Genomic DNA, 21,221 nt, shown 5'->3' with positions numbered 1-21,221 from the left:
TTCCTTGTAGATCGTGCACCCGATTCGATCGCGATCGGCTACCCGGTACCGGGTTAATTAAAATTGTACGGGCCGGACGTCTTTCTTTCTCGCTGCCTCTCCTTTCTGCCTCGCGTTCGCGGCCTTTCCATCCTCACTCCCCTGTTCTCTCCTCCTTTGTGTCTCTCCCCGTGCCACCGTCTTCTCTGCTCACTGCCTCCCTGTTCTCCAGTGTCGCGTCGCCTCCCCTCGTCCCCGACCGCCTTTTCATCTTCCTTTTTCCTTGGCCGTTTCGTTCGAACCAGCACGCTGGCTGCACCGGCCGGCGGCGCATCCTACCTACCGTAAGCTCCTTCGATTTTTGGCCGCTGCCTGGGAGGCTGCTTACGTGAAATCCTATTACCGCGAGCCACGCCGCGCGACAGCGCAACGACTCTCTCTGTCTATCTTCTTCTTATTTTGCTTTTGCTTCTTTTCCCTCTCATGACCTCTGTGCACGAGCCTCGTGCGAGCGGACCAGGATGCAAAGAATCTGGCTACCGAGCTACACTCTTGTAATCAAGTATGTGTTTTAATGCTGTTTCTGACGTTACGTTGACGTTACGAATAATACTGTGTGCGATAATAATACGTACGTTATGATAGATCGTACATTTAGAAGTGGTCAGGTTAGTTCGCTGCTACCCTAAATTCGAATACGCTGGTCGAGATCGAGATCGACAATTTGTACTATATCTTCCAGCGTGGTCACGGTCTAAACACAGATGTAAAGCCGCAGGAGGGTGAACTGGACCCGAGCACGGGATACCCGAAAAACGTGTAGGACTGCGAGCTATCGAGTCCGGTACCACTGGTCCCGTTCCTCTACCTACTATAAATAGGAAAAGAGAGAAGGGTACGCGAACAGGGAGCAGCAAAACGAAGAAGAGCTGGAAGGAATTACGATTCCGTTGGTTTCCTTAGCTCTTGTTCTATCATCCGGTTCCCCGTTCGATTCGTTGCTCCCATTCGCGAGAGCCGAATCGGCGCAGTCCCGAGCATCATTAAACGTCCGCAACCACTTGCAGGCTACCTTAAAGATCGTTTCAGGGTCGAAGGTCGCGGGACTGCGAGCGCGCGAACAACCGGCCGCGTCGATTATTATGCTTATTAAGGTGGAAAGTAATAAATTACAGCTGGCTAATAGCGGGTATCGTGAGAAGCGACGGGAGATGGGGGGAGGAAACGGTCGAAGAAGCTTCTCGATCTCCGTGTACCGTTCAGATCGATTCGTCGAGGAACTTCTTCGGCCACTGAAAATAAAACCGATCGGCCGTTGTCTGTTGGTCGGTGTCTGGACCGCGCGACCAGTCGCCGGGGGAGGACGTTTCCAAGGCAATAAAGCTGTTCCATTCTTAATTAAATCCGAGACCACGCGAACGAGCTAATTAAAGCAAACATCCGACGCGATAAAGTTCGAACGTTGGCCCGAGGTCTCGAACGACATCCTGGAATAGGGAGAATCAACGAATCGTAAAAAGAGCTAGTTGGCAAGTTTAACCACTCTTGTTTCACGTAGGTTTCCAATACGCTTTTCCTGCTAGTATCAGTGTCTAATTTGAAGCCTGGCAGGCGAACGAGATGGGAAAAGGCAGAAAACCGTTGCTGGTATCGATCTGCGGCGATGCCTACACGGCCACGGAAATATCCGTGCTCTTGGGGGCAGAAAAGCGAGGGGTGGGCAGCCGATTGCTTCGCGAACGACGTATACACAGAAACGAGTGGGAAAAAAACGAGCGTGCCATCGATACACGTGTGCGTACATAGTTTGCGCGATAATGGCCGCTCCGCCAGCCGATAGAGAGATAGCGTTGCTTTGGCTCGCGCGCGCGACCCAAGGGGGCGGAGGGTCGTTCGCTGCCAGGGCTAAACGTAAATCAATCAGACTGCGTTCAAACGAGAAGCAACTGGTCGAAGGTCTCAAATGTTTGCAACGAAAGGTACGACTGCACGTTGCTTGCGTGTGCCATGCTGATTTATCGCGAAATCAATGTGACTGTGAAGGAAAATGTACAAGGTAAATTGAATGCATATTTCGCGTCGTATAGAAACAAACGACTAAAAGGACTGTAGTTGCCATAAAAAATGGTTGTATAAACTTCAGGATATGCATATCGTAATAATTTTTCTTCCCTCGCCTCTGAGAAACAAAGGCGAAATAGCGTACATGCTTCTTCGTCGTGGAAGTACCAAATCGCAGCAGCGGTCTCGATAATGTGTCCCGGTATCGAACTCGAGGAATTTTCATAACGAGCAGCAGCAGCAGCAACAGCAGCAAGCCGGCTGGAAGAAAAAGGGCGCCTTTAATGGGACACGTTGGCGCCCGGGTCAGGGTGGCCCCGTTGTTACTCGTTAATTCGAGCCGCGACCGAGAGAGCACGCACACCAGCGATCCGGTGGCCAGGTCCGGCTATTCTCGCGCGAATCCGTGGAAAGCGCAAACGAGCGTGATCCCGAGGTATGCGCTTCGTGCCGAGCAACCGACGAAGAACTCCACCCTTTTGTCCTTCTCCCTCCACCGTGGTTCCCTACCAAACCGGGCAGAAAAGTAGGAATAAAAACGCGAAACAATACGATGTCGCAGCAGCGTGGTCGTTGTCGGTTCCCACCTCGAGCTCCGGAGGTTCGCCTGGTCTGGAGAACGCGGCCGATTGTCAATTAGAGAAACCACAAGGGCTCGGTTTTAGCATAAGCCACCGGCCAAAAGGGGCTAGGATAAGCGGGCTATAGAAGCACGCATCGTGAGCGCGTTTCTTTCCTCGACTTTCTTCTCCTTTCGGCATCGGTACATCGATAAAAAGAGACAATAAGATACGAAGAATCGGAAGAAAAAAGGATGCTGGTGGACGGTGGAGAGTAGGCAGGCAGCGTGCGAGCGAAACAAGGGGGAAAGAATTTAAGAGAGAGGGTCCGCTGGTGTTAAGGAAGCTAATAAATTATCCTTAACGCGGCGACAACTGGTTGATTATTTATTTAACAATAAAAGGAGTCACGAACTTGAGATAGAGTCCAGCTCGCTGGTCTCGTCGAATACGTCGAACGTTGATTCGGACTGATTCGATATTTGGTATCGATCTTCACAAATTACAAAATCTAGAACTTTCTAAAGAACATACCAATTGTAATGGATGCCGTTGTTCAAACGCAAACGAACGAGGATGAATTGACAGAGAGATATCCGAAGGCGTATGTATCATTTCCTAGAAAAAGCCTCGACAAGAGTAGGAGGAAAACTACGGTACGCGACGATAAACCGTGGTATGCACGTCGCTTAAATCTTGGATTTAACGATCCCTGGGCATCGATCCTGCCGCTCGATCGTCACCGATCGTTGTCGCTTTGGAATTAAGCGACAAAACGGACATTGGCGACTAACGATCCCGCGCGCGATTTCCCGGCTGGAGAGGAGGTGAGACACTCGCATCCAGCACGATTATAAAAGCGGAAATTTACGAGCCTCTCGAAGCCCACGGGAGGAGATCTCGCGGATTCTTTTCCGTCCCTATCTCTTCTCCCAGACTCTGTCCGGGACTTTGTTGCGTCGCAGATTTTATCGTCGCCGCCGTTTTAAGTGTCTCCCGTGAGACTTTGTTGCCGAGGTCTTTCCTCTCGCGACCTTCGGCCGATTACCGATCGCCGGCTCGATCGTTCGTCCGTCTTCTTTACGCGTACCTGCAGTACCGGATTGTACGCTTCACTCGATGTTAAACACGATATTTTTACGGTTAGAGGAAGACCCAAGCGGTAATTTTGAAATAGAAGATGTTTGAAAATGAAACCTTATAAATAACTGTTAATTTGACGATTGATGATTGGAATTGAAAGTCGAATTCAATTTTGATCAGATTTCTCATCGAACGCGTCAAGAGCGAGGCGAACGAAGCGACAGAGACAAAGGAGAGAAACGGCCTCACTCGAAAGAAAGGTGGAAAGAAACTTGACCTACCGCAGTTTTAACTACCGTTCAATTATACAGTTTGCTTTCGGTTGGGTCGTCGCACGGGTCGAATAAAGCGTGTAATTTACCGGCAATAAAAGAGCAGTGGTAACGGCCACGCGAGAGAGTTGGTCGCGACGCGCATGAACGAAAGAGGGAGAAGTCGCGTCGTTAACGACGCCGTTTACTGCCGCGAGCAACGAATATTTTGTTGCGTCTCTCTGGTCCGCCAACGTGGAATCGACGACGGCACGCGGCTTCGTGGCTCTCTCGCGGAGCCTTCTCTCCTTTTTCCTCTCCTCGCGACTCCCCTTGACTCATGACCGGGCCCATCCACGACAAAGAAGAAAAGGAGGAACGAACGAGTCGGTACGCGACAGAATCCCGTTCCGAAAGTGTCATCGTGCCCCGGCGAGAGATTCTCGCCAACGGCGTAAAAGCACCGCGATAATTGGCCCTTAAAGCACGCCCCTCGCGGCTTAATGCATATAATCGCGCGCATTATGCGCCTGCGACTCCATCCTCTCGACCCGCGAGACGAGTCTGGCTAATTTTCTCGCGTGACGTAACCGCCCGATTAGACCGTAGAGGAGGCGCGAACCTGCGCGTTGGGTAAATAAGGAAAGCGTGACGACAAGAGTTGTCGTTTCTTTCGTTCTCCAAGAATCGCCGCGAGACGCGAACATCGCGGTGGGCAGGTGTTCCAGGTGTCTTCCACCGTACTCCTAAACCCTGAGGCGACAACGCAGTCCCACTTGCATATATATACGTACGTCGTGTTCAGCGATTGTCACGATTGAGAAGATAACGTCGATAATACGTAATCGATGATGTCCAGTACTTGCTTACTCGCGTTTTATTTATTACTACATATATAGCGAGTAAAAGTTTCAAAGAAAACGATGAACATTTATCGATATCGGGATTTGTCTGCGCGATGCGACTGTGGTAGTTGAAGACATAAAATCGGCAGGCGGTTATTAGCGCAAAGCGATAACGACGGGATGGTGAATGTACGACAAGATGAAGATACCGAGTTACGTCGCATTCGTTAGAGCGATTCTTAATTACGGTTGTCTCGAGTGACATACAGGACGGAGAAAGAGAGGCAGCTGGCTCGGTAGCGCGATTTTACAACTCGTGCTGTTTCCGGTGCACGCGATACGCTTTGCCTTCGCATAAATTGCCGGCTATGGAGCACCGGGTACAGTGTCGCGAGTCGACAAGCCTCTAGGAATCGCGAGACAGCGGATACCAATTCTTCTACCTGTGGGATCGACACAGAGAACGATGGTACCGAGCAGAGGGATAAGAAACGGAAGAAGAAGGATCGACCGTTAAGAAGCTAGCCACAGGTCGGCAGAGGTTATTCGATAAATGCCGCGGGATTCTCGGCCGGTGAACGTTTTACGATCGGCAACCATTAATGTCTCGTGCTGTGCACGGGCGGTCTAGCATGCACGCACGTACAGTCGGACAGACACTCGTAATAACGATAAAGATCCAGCGGCACGTCGCGTCAGTCTCGCTAGAACGAGGGGAAAAAGGGGGGCTCCGCGGTGAATTACGTATGCGCTTCGGTTCAACGACTGAGCGAGATCGATTCGCGCTCATGACCGGCAAAATTTGGTGACCGTTGGATACCGAAGTAAAAACCTTTCGCGATGTTACATGATTCATCCTTAGATTCGTTGACGATTTTACTTGAAAGATCTTTTCGCCTCTTTCGAGTACGAAGAGATTGATTTCGCACATGTATTTCAACAATGACACGAGTGAAACAAGCTGTTCAAGGCAATTATGTACCGAACACATAATCTTAGCGAACAGAATGGAACCGAAGAGACAGCGATCGCATATGATTTTTCGTTCTTAGTCGATGAAATTTCCATTTCATTTTTATTTTCCAACGAAGAATCGAATTACTTCGATTCGTGACACTTTTGAAATACACGTGCGATTTGATTTTCTGTGTTCTTCGAAATTGAAATCCGTTCACGGGGGAAAAGTAAAGACCGACGAAGATGGAAAGAACCGAAGGCCGCGATATCGTAGCAGCGGCGGTTTCTAAGCGACGGCTGTGCAATAACTCGACAAGATATACCGGAGAGTCTGTTCCCGAAGGAAGGAAGGATTATCTTGAAACGCGAAAACGCTCTTCGCCGTATCTCCGGCCGAGTTCGTGCGACGAACACGGCCACCGTAGTCCCGCGTCCTCGATTGCCGACCAAGATATCGAAACTATTCACCTACGATCGACCGCGACTTAGGACCGCGTTCCTTCTGCTCTGGTATCCTCGTTCGATTGTCTTGGTGGTTATCAGGCTGAGAAAAGGACAGGGAGCGTGGCTAGATTAGAGATTCCTTCGGAATTGACTGGCTCGTTGTTGGCGCGAAAAGTATTAGTTAAGGAAACGAGGAGAGTTCGCTTTTGCTTCGGATCGATAATAGGAACACGATCGTATGTTTACGTGGGTCATTGTGTACTCTAAAACGACGATGCTCGCGAATGTTTGATACCATAATTATACCAACAGAAAGGGGAGTTGCCTTGGAATGGGAAAGCATCGGGAAGAACACATGCAACAATATTTGCTATGACTGGAAGATAAGTCATTTCGATCGATCGCGCAAACTGTACCTATGGCGCCACGAATACTGTCACATCTGTAAACTCGCCGATACAATTACGCGTTACTCCCGTTGTTATTCCTTCACTTAAGTTACGGCTAGAATGGATACGTATTCGTACGAAGTGGCGTTTTAACGAAACATCCGAAGACCGAAATGCATATAAGAATCTAGAGATACGTATTTGATTGCCTTGACGTATCGAGTTTGTCGAAACACGCTTCCACTGTAACTAGAAGATCCAGCCACTACGTAGCAGCAGTTACAAGTTGAATGTTTGGCGAATCTTTGTAGAACACTTTCGAAGTTCGAATAGATTACAAACGTAAAAAAGAAAAGATTGTCGGAATTTGAGAATGTCGAGAGCGACGATCAACGATGGAGAAGAAGTTGGATAATCCGTTGAACACGGCTTTTCGGCGAAGAAACCCGACTCCCGGCGCAAACGGCAGTAGTTTTAGTGCGCGAGCTCGACTAGCTGCGATTTAATCCTATTTTCGTTAGATCCGTTAATGGTTAATGGGAGGCAAAGTGGTCAGCGACCGGAACAAGGCCTAAGTCCGTCTTAAATCCTGTAGGAGGGAAACCCTTGTAGCCCTTAGCCGAGGATCGTAATCCGTGCAGGATAACTATTGGCCTCTCGTCGTCTTACGATCTAGCAAAGTCGCGAAACGCCTCGCGTTACCCTCCTATTCTATCTTGATCGATCCGAGGATCGTGGTTCCGCGATTCGATAATAACAGTGTAACTTTTTAACTTCATCGTAGCGGTGGGAGTCTCAGAGAAGAACGTGTTTCCGCTCGTGAACGTCACAGACAATTGAAGTGCCGCGCGGAGACGTTATGCCCGCGGGAAAGGACAAACTTGCGAATATATATGGCAGAACGATCGTTACGCGTTTATAATATGCAAGGGTGGAAACAATAATATCGGTGTTTCGGCAGGGCCTTCTTTCCAGGAGGGGAAACCATTGCGCGTGCAAATAAAGCAAATCGCGGCATTAATCGGCATTCGAGTTAAGAAATTTGTGGAATTCGGGAACGACGAAAATCCGATTTCTCCGTGTAATAATCGAGAAAGCTATCTTCTTCGAAGAAAGAACAAGCCGCGTTCGCGGAGTTTTCGGAAAATTGGGGAAAAAGGAAATAGGAGAATACGAGAGTCGAGCTCCCGATCCTCGGAGTTGTAAATTAGCAAAACAATCTACAGGTTTAATCTACGATTCCCAACGGGGGTTTATTATCATCAGGATCGTGATCCGTCGAAATGAAATTCGTAAACGCCTGTCAATCTCGCACTGGTGATAGCAGAAGAAGACGAAGATGAGCGGCGGTTAGGCGAATCCGCGAGACGATCAAGAACGTTGCGTGGGCGTAGGCGTAGGTCGAAGGCGGCGATATATCGATGGACGCGTGTCGGAGGGCGGCAGGGCGTAACACGAAAGCTACATTATACTATTCAAACGATTGCAGGGCACGGCGCACGGCTAAGTTGACATTGTTGTTTCTGAGGGTGGCCTGAGGCCCTGCGAATATCTTAGCGTCGTGCAGAAGCTATACCGTGCGTACACGTCGTCGTACAAGCCCTCGGGGGATGTGAACGCTACACCACCACCGCCACCGCCACCGCCGCCTCCCGTCTTCCCGCCAACCATATACTAATCAATAACCATGAATCGCTCCGGGAACAGTGGCATGCACGTTCCGTTGCACCGTTATTGTTGCCGAGCCAGAGTGCTCGAGCTACCGTGAATATTATTATCGCCGATGATCCTTCGTCTAAACTCGATTTCGCGAAGCGATAGTCCGCGGTGATACTCGCCCCTTCGACGATTCGTCCGGGTCTTAACGAGGCGAGTCGCGCGACAGCTGTGCCGACTCGCGGCTCGAAACATCGTCGACTCGAATCTGAAACGATCCACGATAACGAATCTCATTCGAGCCTCTTCGAGACACCCTGAACGATCGCAGATAACGAGAAGGAAAACCGATATGGAAGGAGTGAAGGTGAACGGTTTGGCGAAAGCAGAGTTTCGATCGGCGAGGAACGACGAAGGCAAACAAGACCGCATTCGATAGATTCGTCCATCCGAGTAACAAGCAGCGCGTAATTCACAGTTTATGGAGCGACTCGCGATTAGGGAACGTCTAATTGACGCGGGAACGACGACTGAGAAGCGCACCCCTCTTGCAAAGGGCGACTTTTCTTACGTGGCAGTTGTTCATCGCGGCCAACGTTAATCCCTGAAATTTTAATGGCCACGAGTTCGCGGTCGAATTTCAATAAGCTCGCACCCCATGCCGCGTACCCTCCGCGCCGCCTTAGAAGAATTGATTTTCCTGACTTCCGACTTGATCGCGATTCTCTCTAAAATGTATACATATATATATATATATATATATCGAAAAGTTATATTTAAAAAGGGATGGTGAAAGGGGCAGAGAGGCAACGAGAGTAGAAACAGGGTGATCGTTAAACCGAGTCGATTCGAATCAGGCCGAGGCGGCAGGGTTGACGTTCACATCAACTACGATCTCTAATAAAGTTCAATTATCTCCGGAAACGTTAGGTACTGAGGGAAAGGTAGACGAGGCAGAGAGGAGCATAGAGGCTCGGGGGTGTAAGGGGGGGGGAGGAAAGAGAAGAGAGTCGAACGAGACCCTAACGTCGGGACGAGAGAAAGAGAAACCGGGAGAGATGATAATCTAAACGATCGCAAAGTGGGCTGCAGAAACGCGCCGAAATTGGCAATAACAGGGTGGAAAGGGGTGGGGCGAGGGGTGGTGGACAGGCGGGAGCACGGCAGGAAGGGGCAGCCGCGTAACGTATACACATAGCGGCGGGGCTCCGGCGCGAACTTCCTATTCTGGTTAGCATTCAAATTGAATCTTCGTGGCGGCCGGTCGTGAAGAGTTACCGCCGTTAATGGACCTCGCAAACGCTCTCAAATTGCCGGCAGACTGCTGAGACGCGCGCCCCTACCTAATCTACCGGCTTGATTCTCCGCGTGGCTCGTCACCCTGCCCCCGTGCATCTCCGCGGATATCGCGCGATTCTGCCCTTTTCGATGCCGTTGCCGAACCGATTCGTTTTTCGCAAGCTATGTTTCCAACAAAATCCTCCTTACGGTATTTATATGTTACATATTCCAACGCGATATCTTTTCCGGTATTCGCTTCGCTTCGTATAGGACGGTACAAAGGAGAAGAGGAATTACAACGATATTGAAGTTGGAATAATCGGGTATATTTCACGAGGGATGGAACGTAGATTAGCTTCCCCCGAGCGGATTAGGTCGTTTCACCCAGTCGTTACCATATCGAGCAGGTTTTATTGCGTTCGAAGAATCGCGAGAAAAACGACCCTGCGAAATGTCCGCAAATTGGTAGCGATCTAACGAGCGGCTTATCGGTCGATGAGCCGCGAGACGCGTTACGAACTGCGCGGCTCATTGGCTACCAACGTAATTCGAGAAGCAGACAACCAGAAAGAGGGTGGCTCGTTTTTTCCCCTCTCCTGCTTTCTTTTCTTCCGTTAAACCGAATTAGCCCGCTTGATTTAGACCCTGGGAACGTTTCACCGGCTAAAAACCGACTTCTTTCCTTTTCATCGATACCTGACTCGCTCTCCCAAGGGCTTCGAGCCCGATCTACTCGCTTCCAGAATGTCGATAATCCAACGTCAGGCACGTTTCTTCAACCACTTCGCAGCGTTTCGTAAACCGAATCAAGAATCAAGGGGACTCGCAGTCAGAAATGCGAATTTCCGTACGACGACGATCCTACCACCCTCTTGCCGAGATTCGAAATGGCTAATTTAGCGTGGCGAGTCCCAAGGGTGACGGGGGTTGTTCGCAAAGACGGAGAAAGGGCGAGCGTCTTAGAGACAAGCTAGGATGAACGCGGTCGGTATCGTCGAGCGTCTCGATGTAATTCTATTAAAGGTAACTATGCGAGCTCTGGTCCGGTCGTCGTCTGTTGGATTTAATCACGAACCCGCCAGACCGTACGATATTCTGCCGCGCTATCTTTTGGCTAAAGCAACGACGAAGAAGGTCGTCGGCGAATAACTCAACTCGATCTTTAACTTCCAGAATAATTCAAAATACAAGATCATTTCGATCACGAAAGTCGAACGACGTCCGAAATGAAATATTTTCTCTTTTTCTGATTACAGCCGAACTGAAGATGGACGTTCTTCGAGAAAGGGAGGTTAAAGACAGCCTCGAGCGACAGCTCCAGGACGAGCAAAAGGTTCGAGGTGAGTATCCAATCTCCTAACGTTTGCTTCGAACGATGACTAGACATCGTGTCAGTTTACTGGCCATATCGTCACGCAAAATTCCATCGACCGCGTCTACGGATGCCTGTCACCGACTAAACGGATACTCTTTACGACGAATCTAGCGGCCACGTAAACGAGCTTTTCGTGCACAGTACGCCCGCGACGTACGATCATCCGCGAGAAGAGGAGGTTTCAGAGGGCGTTCCCGCGACGAGCCGTTTAACTCCGCGATAAATCAAAGCAGCCACGCAGAGACACGCCGCTATAAAGTGTTCGCTACGCTCGTAGGTCCCAGCGTATCCTATTATTCCAGTCTTGAAGGACCCTCGCTCCAGCCTGCTGCAGACTCGCGACTACTCTTGGCCGTGCTTCTCCTCCTTCGGACCAGCCTTCGTCCCGACTGTTTCGCGACTTTAATGGAACGAAGGGTGGAAACAGGGTCGGAGGTAGGAAGGAAGGAAACGTGGAAGGACCGCGGCAAAGGCCGTGATCGCTCGACCAAGTTTGTATCGAATGTCAGTCGGTAATAGAATAGTCGTCTCGCGTTTACGGGCTCCGCTTCTCTTTGACCACCTACTCGATCCTGCACCGACACCCACTCTCCCCTTTGTCCGTCCGTGCCTTCTTCCTCTCTCCTTTCTTCGGCTCGCGTGGAAAAAGCGAGCACCAGGAGCGATCTGTGCATTGTGTCGCGCCTGCTGGATCGAGATCTCGCCCGAGAGATTCGAGACTTCTGTTATCTGGAGCGACAGAGTCGCGAGTCGCCGCGTGGTCGATGAATCACTCGACAAATTCTTTTTGCTTGCAAACGTCGGCTGCGTGACTCGATCGTCTATTTGAGAAGTAAGACACACGTAACGAGACTGCAGGAAAGCATCGTTCACGAGTGAAAGCGTTTCGATGCCAGCGAATCGATTCGCTGCTGGACGAAGGAAAGAGGGAGATGGTGGAACGTTAGCGGCAGAAGGGTGGCAGGTAAATTCAATATCGCGGATTTTCCTGGCAAAAGATGTCGGCGTCCCGGCTGACGCGAGCACAATGCGAGACGCGATAAATATGTAAAAGTCGAGAAGACCGACAGGAATATCCGCGTGCTTCGGGGCGGACGCGCGCACGATCGCTATATTGCGCTTCGTACCAAAAAGAGTGGCTCTCCGGGGGCAGGGAGAAGCGGCGCGCGCGTTTTCGTTCGCGTCGATCATCCACTCGCTCGATCGAGCCGATATTTTATTTTTTCCCTTTCGTTTCTTTTGGTACGTCGATTCGGCTGGCATCAGAGGCGGCCGTCGACGTCGACGTCGACGTCGTCGTCGTGGTATAGCCGTGGACGCGTTTCGGTCGATTCGCAGGAAAAACGAGTTGCAGGGGCCGGGCCCTCGCGGTAACACGAGCCTCTGACAACAGCAGTCCATTAGTCAACCAGCTCAGTGTCAATACATGAATATGACAGCCGGTCTCACGGAATAGCCCATCTATCCCTTGGCTCAACCCCGACGCCACCCATAATGTCAAGCAAGTTCTATGATATCGCAAATATAGGAAATAGTCCACCGCCCCCCTTCCCAAACCAGTATAGAAACCTTTATCTTTCTGTGCAAAACTTTTGCTTTCGCCTCTCTGCCCCTCTCTCGTCTCCCTCCTTTGGTTCCTCTCACCCATCGACGCGATGATCGATGCTGCTACGAATTCCGTGTTTCTCGTTCGTTCGCCGCTTTCGTTCGCCTCTCTCGTATTTTCGAGAATTCTTAAAGGCGGCGGCCAGCGTAAGACGATACTTAATTTGCGCGAGGCCTCCTGTGGTTCCGGTCGGATGATCGATCATCGGAGAATATTGACGCAACCGTTCGCTAAGACCATCGTCTTTCATTCGGCTAATGACCGGCGCGCAAATGAAAAGCATCGCGAACTGCTTTCTTCCTATAATACCCCAGCCTATTACCCTTCATAGGGAGTATAATCATACAAACGATCCCGTATCGACGACCAACGAAACAGAAGAAACATTGACATTGGCTTGCTTCTCCGAAGGAAAGATACTCACGTTTCTTCACGTCACGGATAGGTCGGTTCGTCACGTTACCCGGAAGTCGGTGGCAAGGCTGATGTCTTTATCAATTTGATGGCGTATCGTGTTATTCGTGCCTGCAAAGGCAATTTGCGCAATAAGGAGGGAATCGGAGGGTAGACAGGGGATGGAAGGGGGCGCGGCGTTATTAGCCCGTTTAAAGCCCCGCTTGGCATTTCGGTAAAGGTTGAAATCTCCGACCCCCCGCGGACCGACAGGCCGTATTATCTTAGCAGGGGTTGCAAGGAGACGGTACCTTCTCGTTGTTCTTCCGCGCCGGTCGAGGGATTTGTAATGGGACACGCGTTGCTCTCGTCGAACAATGAGATGACCTTTGCACGGGCCGATGCACCGAACAATCCGCCGCTGCCACGTCTTCCCTACAAACGAGAAAGAATCTTTACGTGGTTACTTCCTCGTTCGAGTTCTCTTCGAAACGCACGCTTTGTTTGGAAAAGGTTGAAAAAGCGACGTTTGTTTGTCCACGCCGCGTGTGCACGAGGAAAAGGAGGTTTTTTCCCGCGGAAGGAACGCGAACAACGTTTCCCACGTTGTCTTCAGAATTTACGTGAACCGGATTTCAAAAGTCGTTAATCGCGCTCGCGGTTTTTCGACGACCACGACGACGATGCTACGCCGTCGTCGAGGGAATAGAAGAGCAAGATCGAGCCAAAGGCTGCGATTGGTGGACGGCGGCTAGGATAACAAATAGAACGCGGAACAAGAGCGACGCTGTTCTGGATTGGATCCGCGGCCGGAAATTCTGGCCGACGTCACGCGTCAACCAACAGAACGACGACCTACGCGCGTTTTCTCCGGAGCAAAAAGCCCTCGACGCGCGTAAACCTCCGTAAACCCGTGGGTCGCCTTGGGAGCCGACAGCTGCCTTTGCCACGGCTTTACCAGAACTTGCGGCCTTCCTGTAATTAACCGAACCTTTTGTCGCCGAAGAGAAACAGCCCTTTCGCGCGGCCTGCGCGTTTCTTCCTCTTCCGCGTCCTTTCGGTTTCGTTCGTTTAGCGCGAGTCTCTCGCATCGTTCGTACACCATCGTCGTTTTTCCCCGAGACAGCGAGAGGAAAAGAACCAAAAAAAAAAAAAAAAGATGATCGGCGGGAAGAGGAATGACAACCGGGTGAAAGAGAATAATCGTTTCGCAGCTACCCCGATGCAACGACGCCTCGTTTCGACACAGCACGGTGGCGACAAACAGAATTGAAACTGTACAATCAACCGGACGAGATTTATACGCGCGACACTCCTCGTCCCTTGAATTAGCCGGCTTGTAATGCCTGGATCGGGTGTCGGTGTAATTGGGACCCAAGGGACTTTGCCGCGTTTCAACCCCAGTTCGACCAGCGTCACGCTATCCTCGAGTTTACGCAGCTATATATTTACCATCGCGGGTAATACGGATTTTAAAACTCGAACGACGCCGCAGCGATTCAAACTCGAACAAGTCCCGTTGGTATATGTCAAAGTTGAAGCTGAAATAAGCCTAAATCGAATAGCTCGGATCGACTGAGGAATGATAACCGTTCATTAGTTGCACGTTCACGGTTGACGATCCCCTCAAAGATTTCTGACGCGATGCTCGTCAACGATACACCGGCATCCTATAATTACTCGTATTAGATTCATCCCCTGGATCAATAGTCCGTGACTAACATATCCACCCAAGTATCTGTCGCGACGCAAAGCAACCCGCTGCTGTGTCATCTTCGAACGAGCTTCGAAGAGCTAATTCTCAAAAGAGCTTGCAACCACGACAACGACGTCGATGACGACGAGGAGGACAATAACAACAACAACAACAACACCGGCAACGGGTATGGACATCGATGACGTCGGTGCTCCCGTGCGTAACGATAGCTGATTTGCTTTGAAGTGAACGTTTACACACACCGAACGCCGGAACCCTCCCCGGCATTGTTACTGCTCTCGAGGCAACCGGTGGACGGGGGGATGCGTGCAACAACGTTGTCCTCCCTTGTGTCTCCGTCTGACCATCCACGCAGTCGACGTCCTTCTGCTCCTCGACGACGATGCTACTGCGTGGAAACGTGTCGATTACCACCCTTCCACTGGCTTCGCCTGGCCTACGAATCCTTTGCTCGACCATTCTGATTCATTGAATCCCGCAACCGGAAACCCGGCGTGATCGTTGCGCCAGAACAAAGTCACCGCGGTGGACAAACATTAGGAGACTCGCTATGACAGAGACGATGGGGCGAATATCTTCTGCCCGGAAATATTCGTAGTCGCATAGTTAGCGTTTCTACGGTTTATGATAGAAATCGGATGTGTGTTGGAAGTAAACGAAAGACATGTGTTAATATCGGGTTACGTCACCATGTCGGTTTAGAGAACGTATATACAACAACTCGGTCTAATTTAAACATAAGTAAAAAGAAGATCGGCTATGCAAACGGTTTACACGAGCACACGAATTTGGAAGTTTTTACTCGAGACGAACTAGTTCGTTCGAACGAACCGTCGAGATCAAGTCCGGATTCCTCCTTCTTCTCTGGTACCAACTTTGTCGATGACTCATCACGGCCGAGGAAAATCGTCGACTAGAACGATCGACGCGAAGGAAGGAGACCGTCACCGACTTAACGATCTCCGCGAGTCTTCACCCAGTAATGGCTGGCGAATTCGTTCCGAATAATGACAGGAACAGAAGCGAATCTAATGCGGTGTGACAAAGAATCGAACGGGAGAAAGGGCGGGAAGAGGGGCAGGGCGAGGGGGACGAGGTTCCACCTCGATCAGCGCTGCGAGGAGAGAGCAGATCGGGCAAAGGGTTCGACCGGTGAGAGCGGCTTACCCCCTTTGTGGCAGTTTAGCGTTTCATGTCGTATTCCGACTCATTGGAAATTGAGGAATACAGAAGAGGCGCAAAAGGGATACGGCTTTGAGATAAAAAGAACGTCGGTTGGCGACGCTGACACCGACGACTACTCTGTCACGCTTTCGCCACCGCCCCGCGAAAATAAACTCTTCTTTCCCCTTCGTGGCGGGGATGCGAGAGCGCCACGACAAAGGTGTCGCCACCGAACAGCAGCCCTTTTTGGCCTCTGGACCGTCCCCGTACCAGGGCATCGTGCACGGCTTCGATTTTTCCGCGAATTTTTTGCCGGTCTCTGCTTTGTGCTTCGGGGAAAAGAGCCGAGAGTAGAGCAGAGCAAAGTCGCCGTCGCGGGGCTGAGATTCGAACGTTCTTTGGAGCGGAGCTGGGTAGTGCCAAGAATATCGTGTGCTCGGAAGGGAAAGAGTCGATAGAAAGGGGATTAAAAATCTTGGAAAAGTCGGGGTACGCGCGATAAAACCAGGTTCGATGGGTCGATCGGAGGTAAAGCGACGTGGACGTTGGCGGCGGCGGTCGTTCGCCGTTGGAAGCCGATACGTGGGCTAGTATATCCCCAGAAGGTAGCTATATCGGCGAAGAGCCGATGCTGGTGGCTACAAGGGGGTAGGTGCCGCGGTCACTTTGTGAACTAACCTGGCTTTGCCCGCTGTTTAATTAAGTCTCGCCGAGACTACTCGTCCTCGCCCCCGTTCTCACTCTCTCTCTCTCTCTCTCTCTCTCTTCCTCTCCGCCTTCGTCGCACCCTTTGTCCTTCTCGCTTCGTCCCTGTCCGTTTCTCTGGCTCTCCGGCTGGCACCGGCACGAACCCCCGCTTGATTTCGCTCTGCCGGTGTGGCCCTTCAATGGCCGAGGGCCAGCTGTCTCTCTTGCTTTTGCGCCATCCATCGGCCCGTGTCGTGAATATGACACTCTGCCTACCCCTCCCCTCCCGGTCTCTTTCTCTGTCGGACAGCGAGAAAAAATTAAATCACAGCCACTGTTACGACGCGACCAAAGGGTAACCGAAGCTGTCGAGGGTCTATGCTCGCTCCTTCAACCCTTTCTACCAAGCGCGAGAACAAAGCTGACCGAAGAGCCAGAGAAAACCACCAGCCCCTTCTCCTCTTCAAATAGGTCCCAGACTCGTTTCCTTCCGGCGGCAACATTTTCCGCGAACGATCGATGCCACGGAGACCCTCGACACAGACGCAGCAACTTTGTCACAAGAATCGTTCCTAGATTCCAAGTAGAATCGCCCAGAGGCTCTACAGACCGTAGATCCCAATGGGCCAGCTCAACTTGCTGGCCACTGCTCTCCGGATCTCCTTTACCGGAGTATTTTTTCCCTCGATGGTTGCTTTCACCCCACGGAGCCCCGAAGGCACGCGTATGAATTCGCTCGCGCGTAACAGTGAGCTTCCGTAATATAATTGTTAATGCGCTGATAAACGCCTCGGGCTGCGGCGTTTACGCGTCGTACGCGCCGATACGCGCCGCGTCCATGCCGGCCAACCCCTTACGTAAAAATAGATCGGCTGTTACCTTAACGCAAATGGCCGCTTTCAGCCGAGGAACCAGCAGAGATTCGCGAGATACGCCCGCGAAAAGATCGATTCCTTCCAAGTATTAAATTCGAAATCTCGGAGAAGTACGGGGAAAGAATAATCGGTACGAGGAGATTGATCCACGAATCAACGTACAAGAGGAAATTGTGTAATCGCCATTATGCGATAGCACTTTGGCGGCGGGTGAGTCGCGAAAAGAGAAGGAACGAGAGTCGAGGACAATAGCGGAGGATTAAATACGGACACGCGGCTCGAAGAAAAGTTAGCGTCGATGAAAGCCCGGCATAGCCAGAGGGGTGAATTTCTCGGCTACCTGGCCAAGCGTGCAACCGGTTGCTCGCAATATTCTCGGCAAGCGGGTGGAATATTCCACGAGACGGCGAGAGAAAGGGAGAGGAAAGAAATAAAACGCGACAGCTTATTTACGCAGCCGAGCAGGCACGAGCGATTCCACCGGGAAATAGGCGGTGGTTCTGCTCCGCTGTCTAGTTACATCTTGCTGTCAGAGCGGAGCGTAAGCACGTCTTTTCACGATTTATTACCGGAGAAATTCGCACGATTATCGTAAACGTTGCTTGCTGAAAGAACACGCTGACGCGATCGTGTATTCTAAAAACCGCGTGAAAAAAAAAAGAGGAGGAGAGCGAATTCTCGAGTAGAGAGTTCGCGTGTAACATTTAAGCAATCGCGCGAAACTTTGTATCTGCTGAGTGTTCTAAAAAGACAGTTTCGTTGAGATGCTAGTTGGAGAGGCCGTAACGTAAAAAGACCGGCCATTATCGCGGTGAACGAAAGGCGCGAAACAGAGTCGTTCGATGCACGAAACGGTATTTAAAGCATCGGCATCGTTCGAACGCGCGAATATTCGAAATAGCCGAAAGCTCGACAACCGGAAGGAGGGTGGAGACGAGAAACGAAAGAGAGTACCGTGGTGTACCGACCTAATCGTATTTCGTAATAACGTCGAGAGCGGGTATGTTCGCGTACACTCGCTCGCGCGTCGGCCTACCCCGTGATAAATAAGGAGCGTAAGAAATACCATTAGGGAGGCTGGTGTTCCGCTCTACCTAGGAGAGCACGCGTACATACTTAACCCTTCGGCTGGTTTGTGTACGAGTCGTGCAGGCACAGAGACGACGACGCGAGAAATTTTGTTGCTGCGGAATTTAGATGAAATTGCGCGAATTACTTGAGCGCTCGGCGCGCGCGTGTGTGCATACGTGGTCGGCTTCCTCATCTTTCTCTTCCTGTTCCTCTTCCTCTCCCTCTTCTTCCTTCGCCAGTCCGCGCGAACGCAAACTCGGATCGTTTCCGTTACGCGCGGGGAAACGCTTGCGAAAATTCTGCGCGTACCGAAGCATAGCCATCCTCGCGAGCAGACCGTCGTGGAACGCGTGCAGCTCTGTCCCTCGTGAGCCGCCGATCCTTTAAGATAAACCACCGTGCTGGATCGTTCGATAAGAGCGAAAAGAATCCCTGATTCTTTCCATTCGAAAATTCCAAATTTTCTTATATCTCTTTACGCGTAATTTGTATTTGCAGTCGATTCAGGATCGATGCGACTGCCCCCGTTGAAACGTAACATAACCTGGAGCAGAAACGAGTTTTCCTCGGTTAACCGCTCTGTATTTAAACCTCGAATCACGCGAAATTCCTCGCGGAAGGCGTAAATAAATAAATGTCCATAGGTAACTGGTAACCCGTTATTAAGGCCGGTGTCACCCTACTCCGGGCAAACCCGACACCCCGAGCACCTCTGTCTCTTTCCCTTCCCCGTTGGTCACGGCTCGTCTACCCCTAACTCTGCCAAGCTTCTCTCATTCGCATCGCGGTGTATGGTAAACCAGCGTGACGTCAATGCGGAGATTCGCTAAACCGAATTCCGCGGCGTGATCATTTTTGTGCACGACGGTGCGGTCGATGTTGCGGCATTCGCGAATCTCCTTCGTCTCCCCGATGAAAATATTCAACCGGCTACAGTCGCCGGTTAGCGCCATCCTCCTCAGTGTACGCAAGAAATTCGTATATCGCGAGGTATTTCGCGTGTGGTGCGGCAAATTTGGGATTCGAGCGACGCAATAATTCCCCGTTTCCTGTTATATGAAAGAAGGAGAGAACGGAAAGAGGACGGCTGGCTGTTAGCTCTGGTTGGTCCGGAGGATGCGGATTCGATATCGTAGCGGTGCGGGCCGCTCGTATGAAAGACGACGAATCCGCAACCCTCGTAATACGAGTCCTCGTAAAGTAGCATTCCCGTGTAAGTCCTTCTGTCGGCCGGTCGGCTACCATCTACGGCTTTCTATTATGCATGCGTCCCTTATTGGCAGTAAACGTGCTCACCCTCCTTTCGAACCACCCCAACCCACTGCACCCGTTCTGTTCCGCTTCGTCCGGAATTACGGCCGTAAGCATATTTCTAATTATAACGTCGCGAGGAAAGGCCTCACGGACAGACGGAGAATCTCATAAATTATGGAGGAACGAAACGATTTGGCGGGACAGGGAGAAACGCAGAGGAGGGTAGAGACAGAGAAAACCAGTAGCTCCCGGCAAGACACGCGTTTCCTCCACAGCAGAGTACGCAAAAGTTCCCGCGCGTAACGCCAGCGGAAAGATCGGTGGAGGAGAAAGAGAGAGAAAATGGAAGTGCGGGGTTGAATCGTCAAGCGGTAACGCGGGGCATGTTGGCGTTTACATTTTGATTCGTCGTAACGGGGATTAACGGGCGGCGCAAATACGTTCATCATCGACCGCGTGAAGCGTCCGCGTTTACGCGGTTACACGCATACCGCGCGTATGCAGGCGTATATGGAGTGCGCGCGATCCGCTCTCTCGCGAGCCCATTCGCCGCCACCAATTTGGCATCGAGAATGGTCCATAGTCATTAATGGGTCGTACGCGTTAACGATTATGTTTCGGCTGTAATCATTGGACCGATTGTTCCGATCGTCGCGCTAATAAAGCGTGATGGCCTGGTCCGGTGTACTGTCCGGACATCGATGACGATGACGATCACGTTAGCGATGGCGCTCGCCCGTAATTGCTCGATCGCCGTACCCTGTAACTTTTCCAGTCATCGAATGGCGCTACGCGCGATTACTCCAAATTGCGCGACGATCATTCGTTTAACGCAAAAACACGTTTTAGTATCCGATGACTCCTACTCGGTGAAACGACCGGTGAATGCGAGTTAAAGCGTTACGTACGAACGTAGCGTTGGAACGAACAATTCGAAAAGGTCTCAGGGGCGAAGCGTTTAATCCGGAAAATTCGATCGGTGTTTGATGCAAGACGATGGAAGCGAGGGAAACGTTGTTGATTTGGAACGCGTTGCGGTGCAGATCCGCCGATTAGCAGACACTGGCGCTCCGGCATCTCGTTTTCTGCGGAACGTTGGAAGGCCGACGAGGGGCTGAAGACGGTGGGTGAAAGCGGCCGAGGACGGAGGCCGAGACGCGGAGCTAAGACGTTCGCGGTTTCGCGCGAGGGGCCGCATAGGTCCTTCGGCGTAATTACGTTAACCGCAACCGCCAAAAGCCGATACCGCTCTGCCAGGGACTCGGAAAATGCCGTAATCCGTTGCCAACCTACCTCTTCATCCACCCTTGTGAAGGAACGACCAGCTTCCGGCTGCTGGATACGCGCGTTACCTATTCGACGATGAGCGGCGCAACCTCGAGATCTCGTGGTTCTCTCATTCTACGGCACAAATCGGTCTCGACGAAGGTCGAGGGAAAGCAGGAAGGGAAGGAAGAGAGTACTAATACGGGAGAGAAGGTTGGAAGGCGATCGAGCGGCGGGACGAAGGCCGAAGCCTCGCCGGAAACACATCTACGCGCTCGATGAATTAGTAATACTGGAGGTCTTAGAG

General features: G+C 51.2%; 1 protein-coding gene and 1 long non-coding RNA gene across 7 annotated transcripts in view; one reads left to right on the top strand and one right to left on the bottom strand.

Annotated features, from left to right (window-relative positions):
- LOC138181668 (uncharacterized) overlaps positions 1–21,221 on the bottom strand; it is a 121,102-nt gene that overhangs the window by 30,309 nt on the left and 69,572 nt on the right. For 2 of the 3 annotated variants that reach the window (XR_011173568.1, XR_011173567.1), the window contains exons 2-3: positions 16,440–18,938; positions 13,192–13,315 (exon numbers count right to left, since the gene is read on the bottom strand). This is a non-coding gene — a long non-coding RNA (uncharacterized LOC138181668). Of the gene's footprint in view, positions 1–10,839; positions 13,013–13,191; positions 13,316–16,439; positions 18,939–21,221 lie in introns of those variants that run through there. The other variant, XR_011173569.1, reaches the window with a different exon arrangement.
- dac (dachshund family transcription factor) overlaps positions 1–21,221 on the top strand; it is a 143,961-nt gene that overhangs the window by 97,697 nt on the left and 25,043 nt on the right. For all 4 annotated transcript variants that reach the window (XM_069116685.1, XM_069116686.1, XM_069116683.1 and 1 more), the window contains one exon: positions 10,763–10,846. In XM_069116685.1, the coding sequence (XP_068972786.1) occupies positions 10,763–10,846 (84 nt within the window). The remainder of the gene's footprint in view (positions 1–10,762; positions 10,847–21,221) is intronic.

Source organism: Bombus flavifrons, chromosome 7 (assembly GCF_040668555.2).
Source record: "Bombus flavifrons isolate JBK064 chromosome 7, iyBomFlav1_principal, whole genome shotgun sequence".
NCBI lineage: Eukaryota > Metazoa > Arthropoda > Insecta > Hymenoptera > Apidae > Bombus > Bombus flavifrons.
Note: the sequence above shows the minus strand (reverse complement) of the source record. Positions and strands in the feature narration are given on the sequence as shown.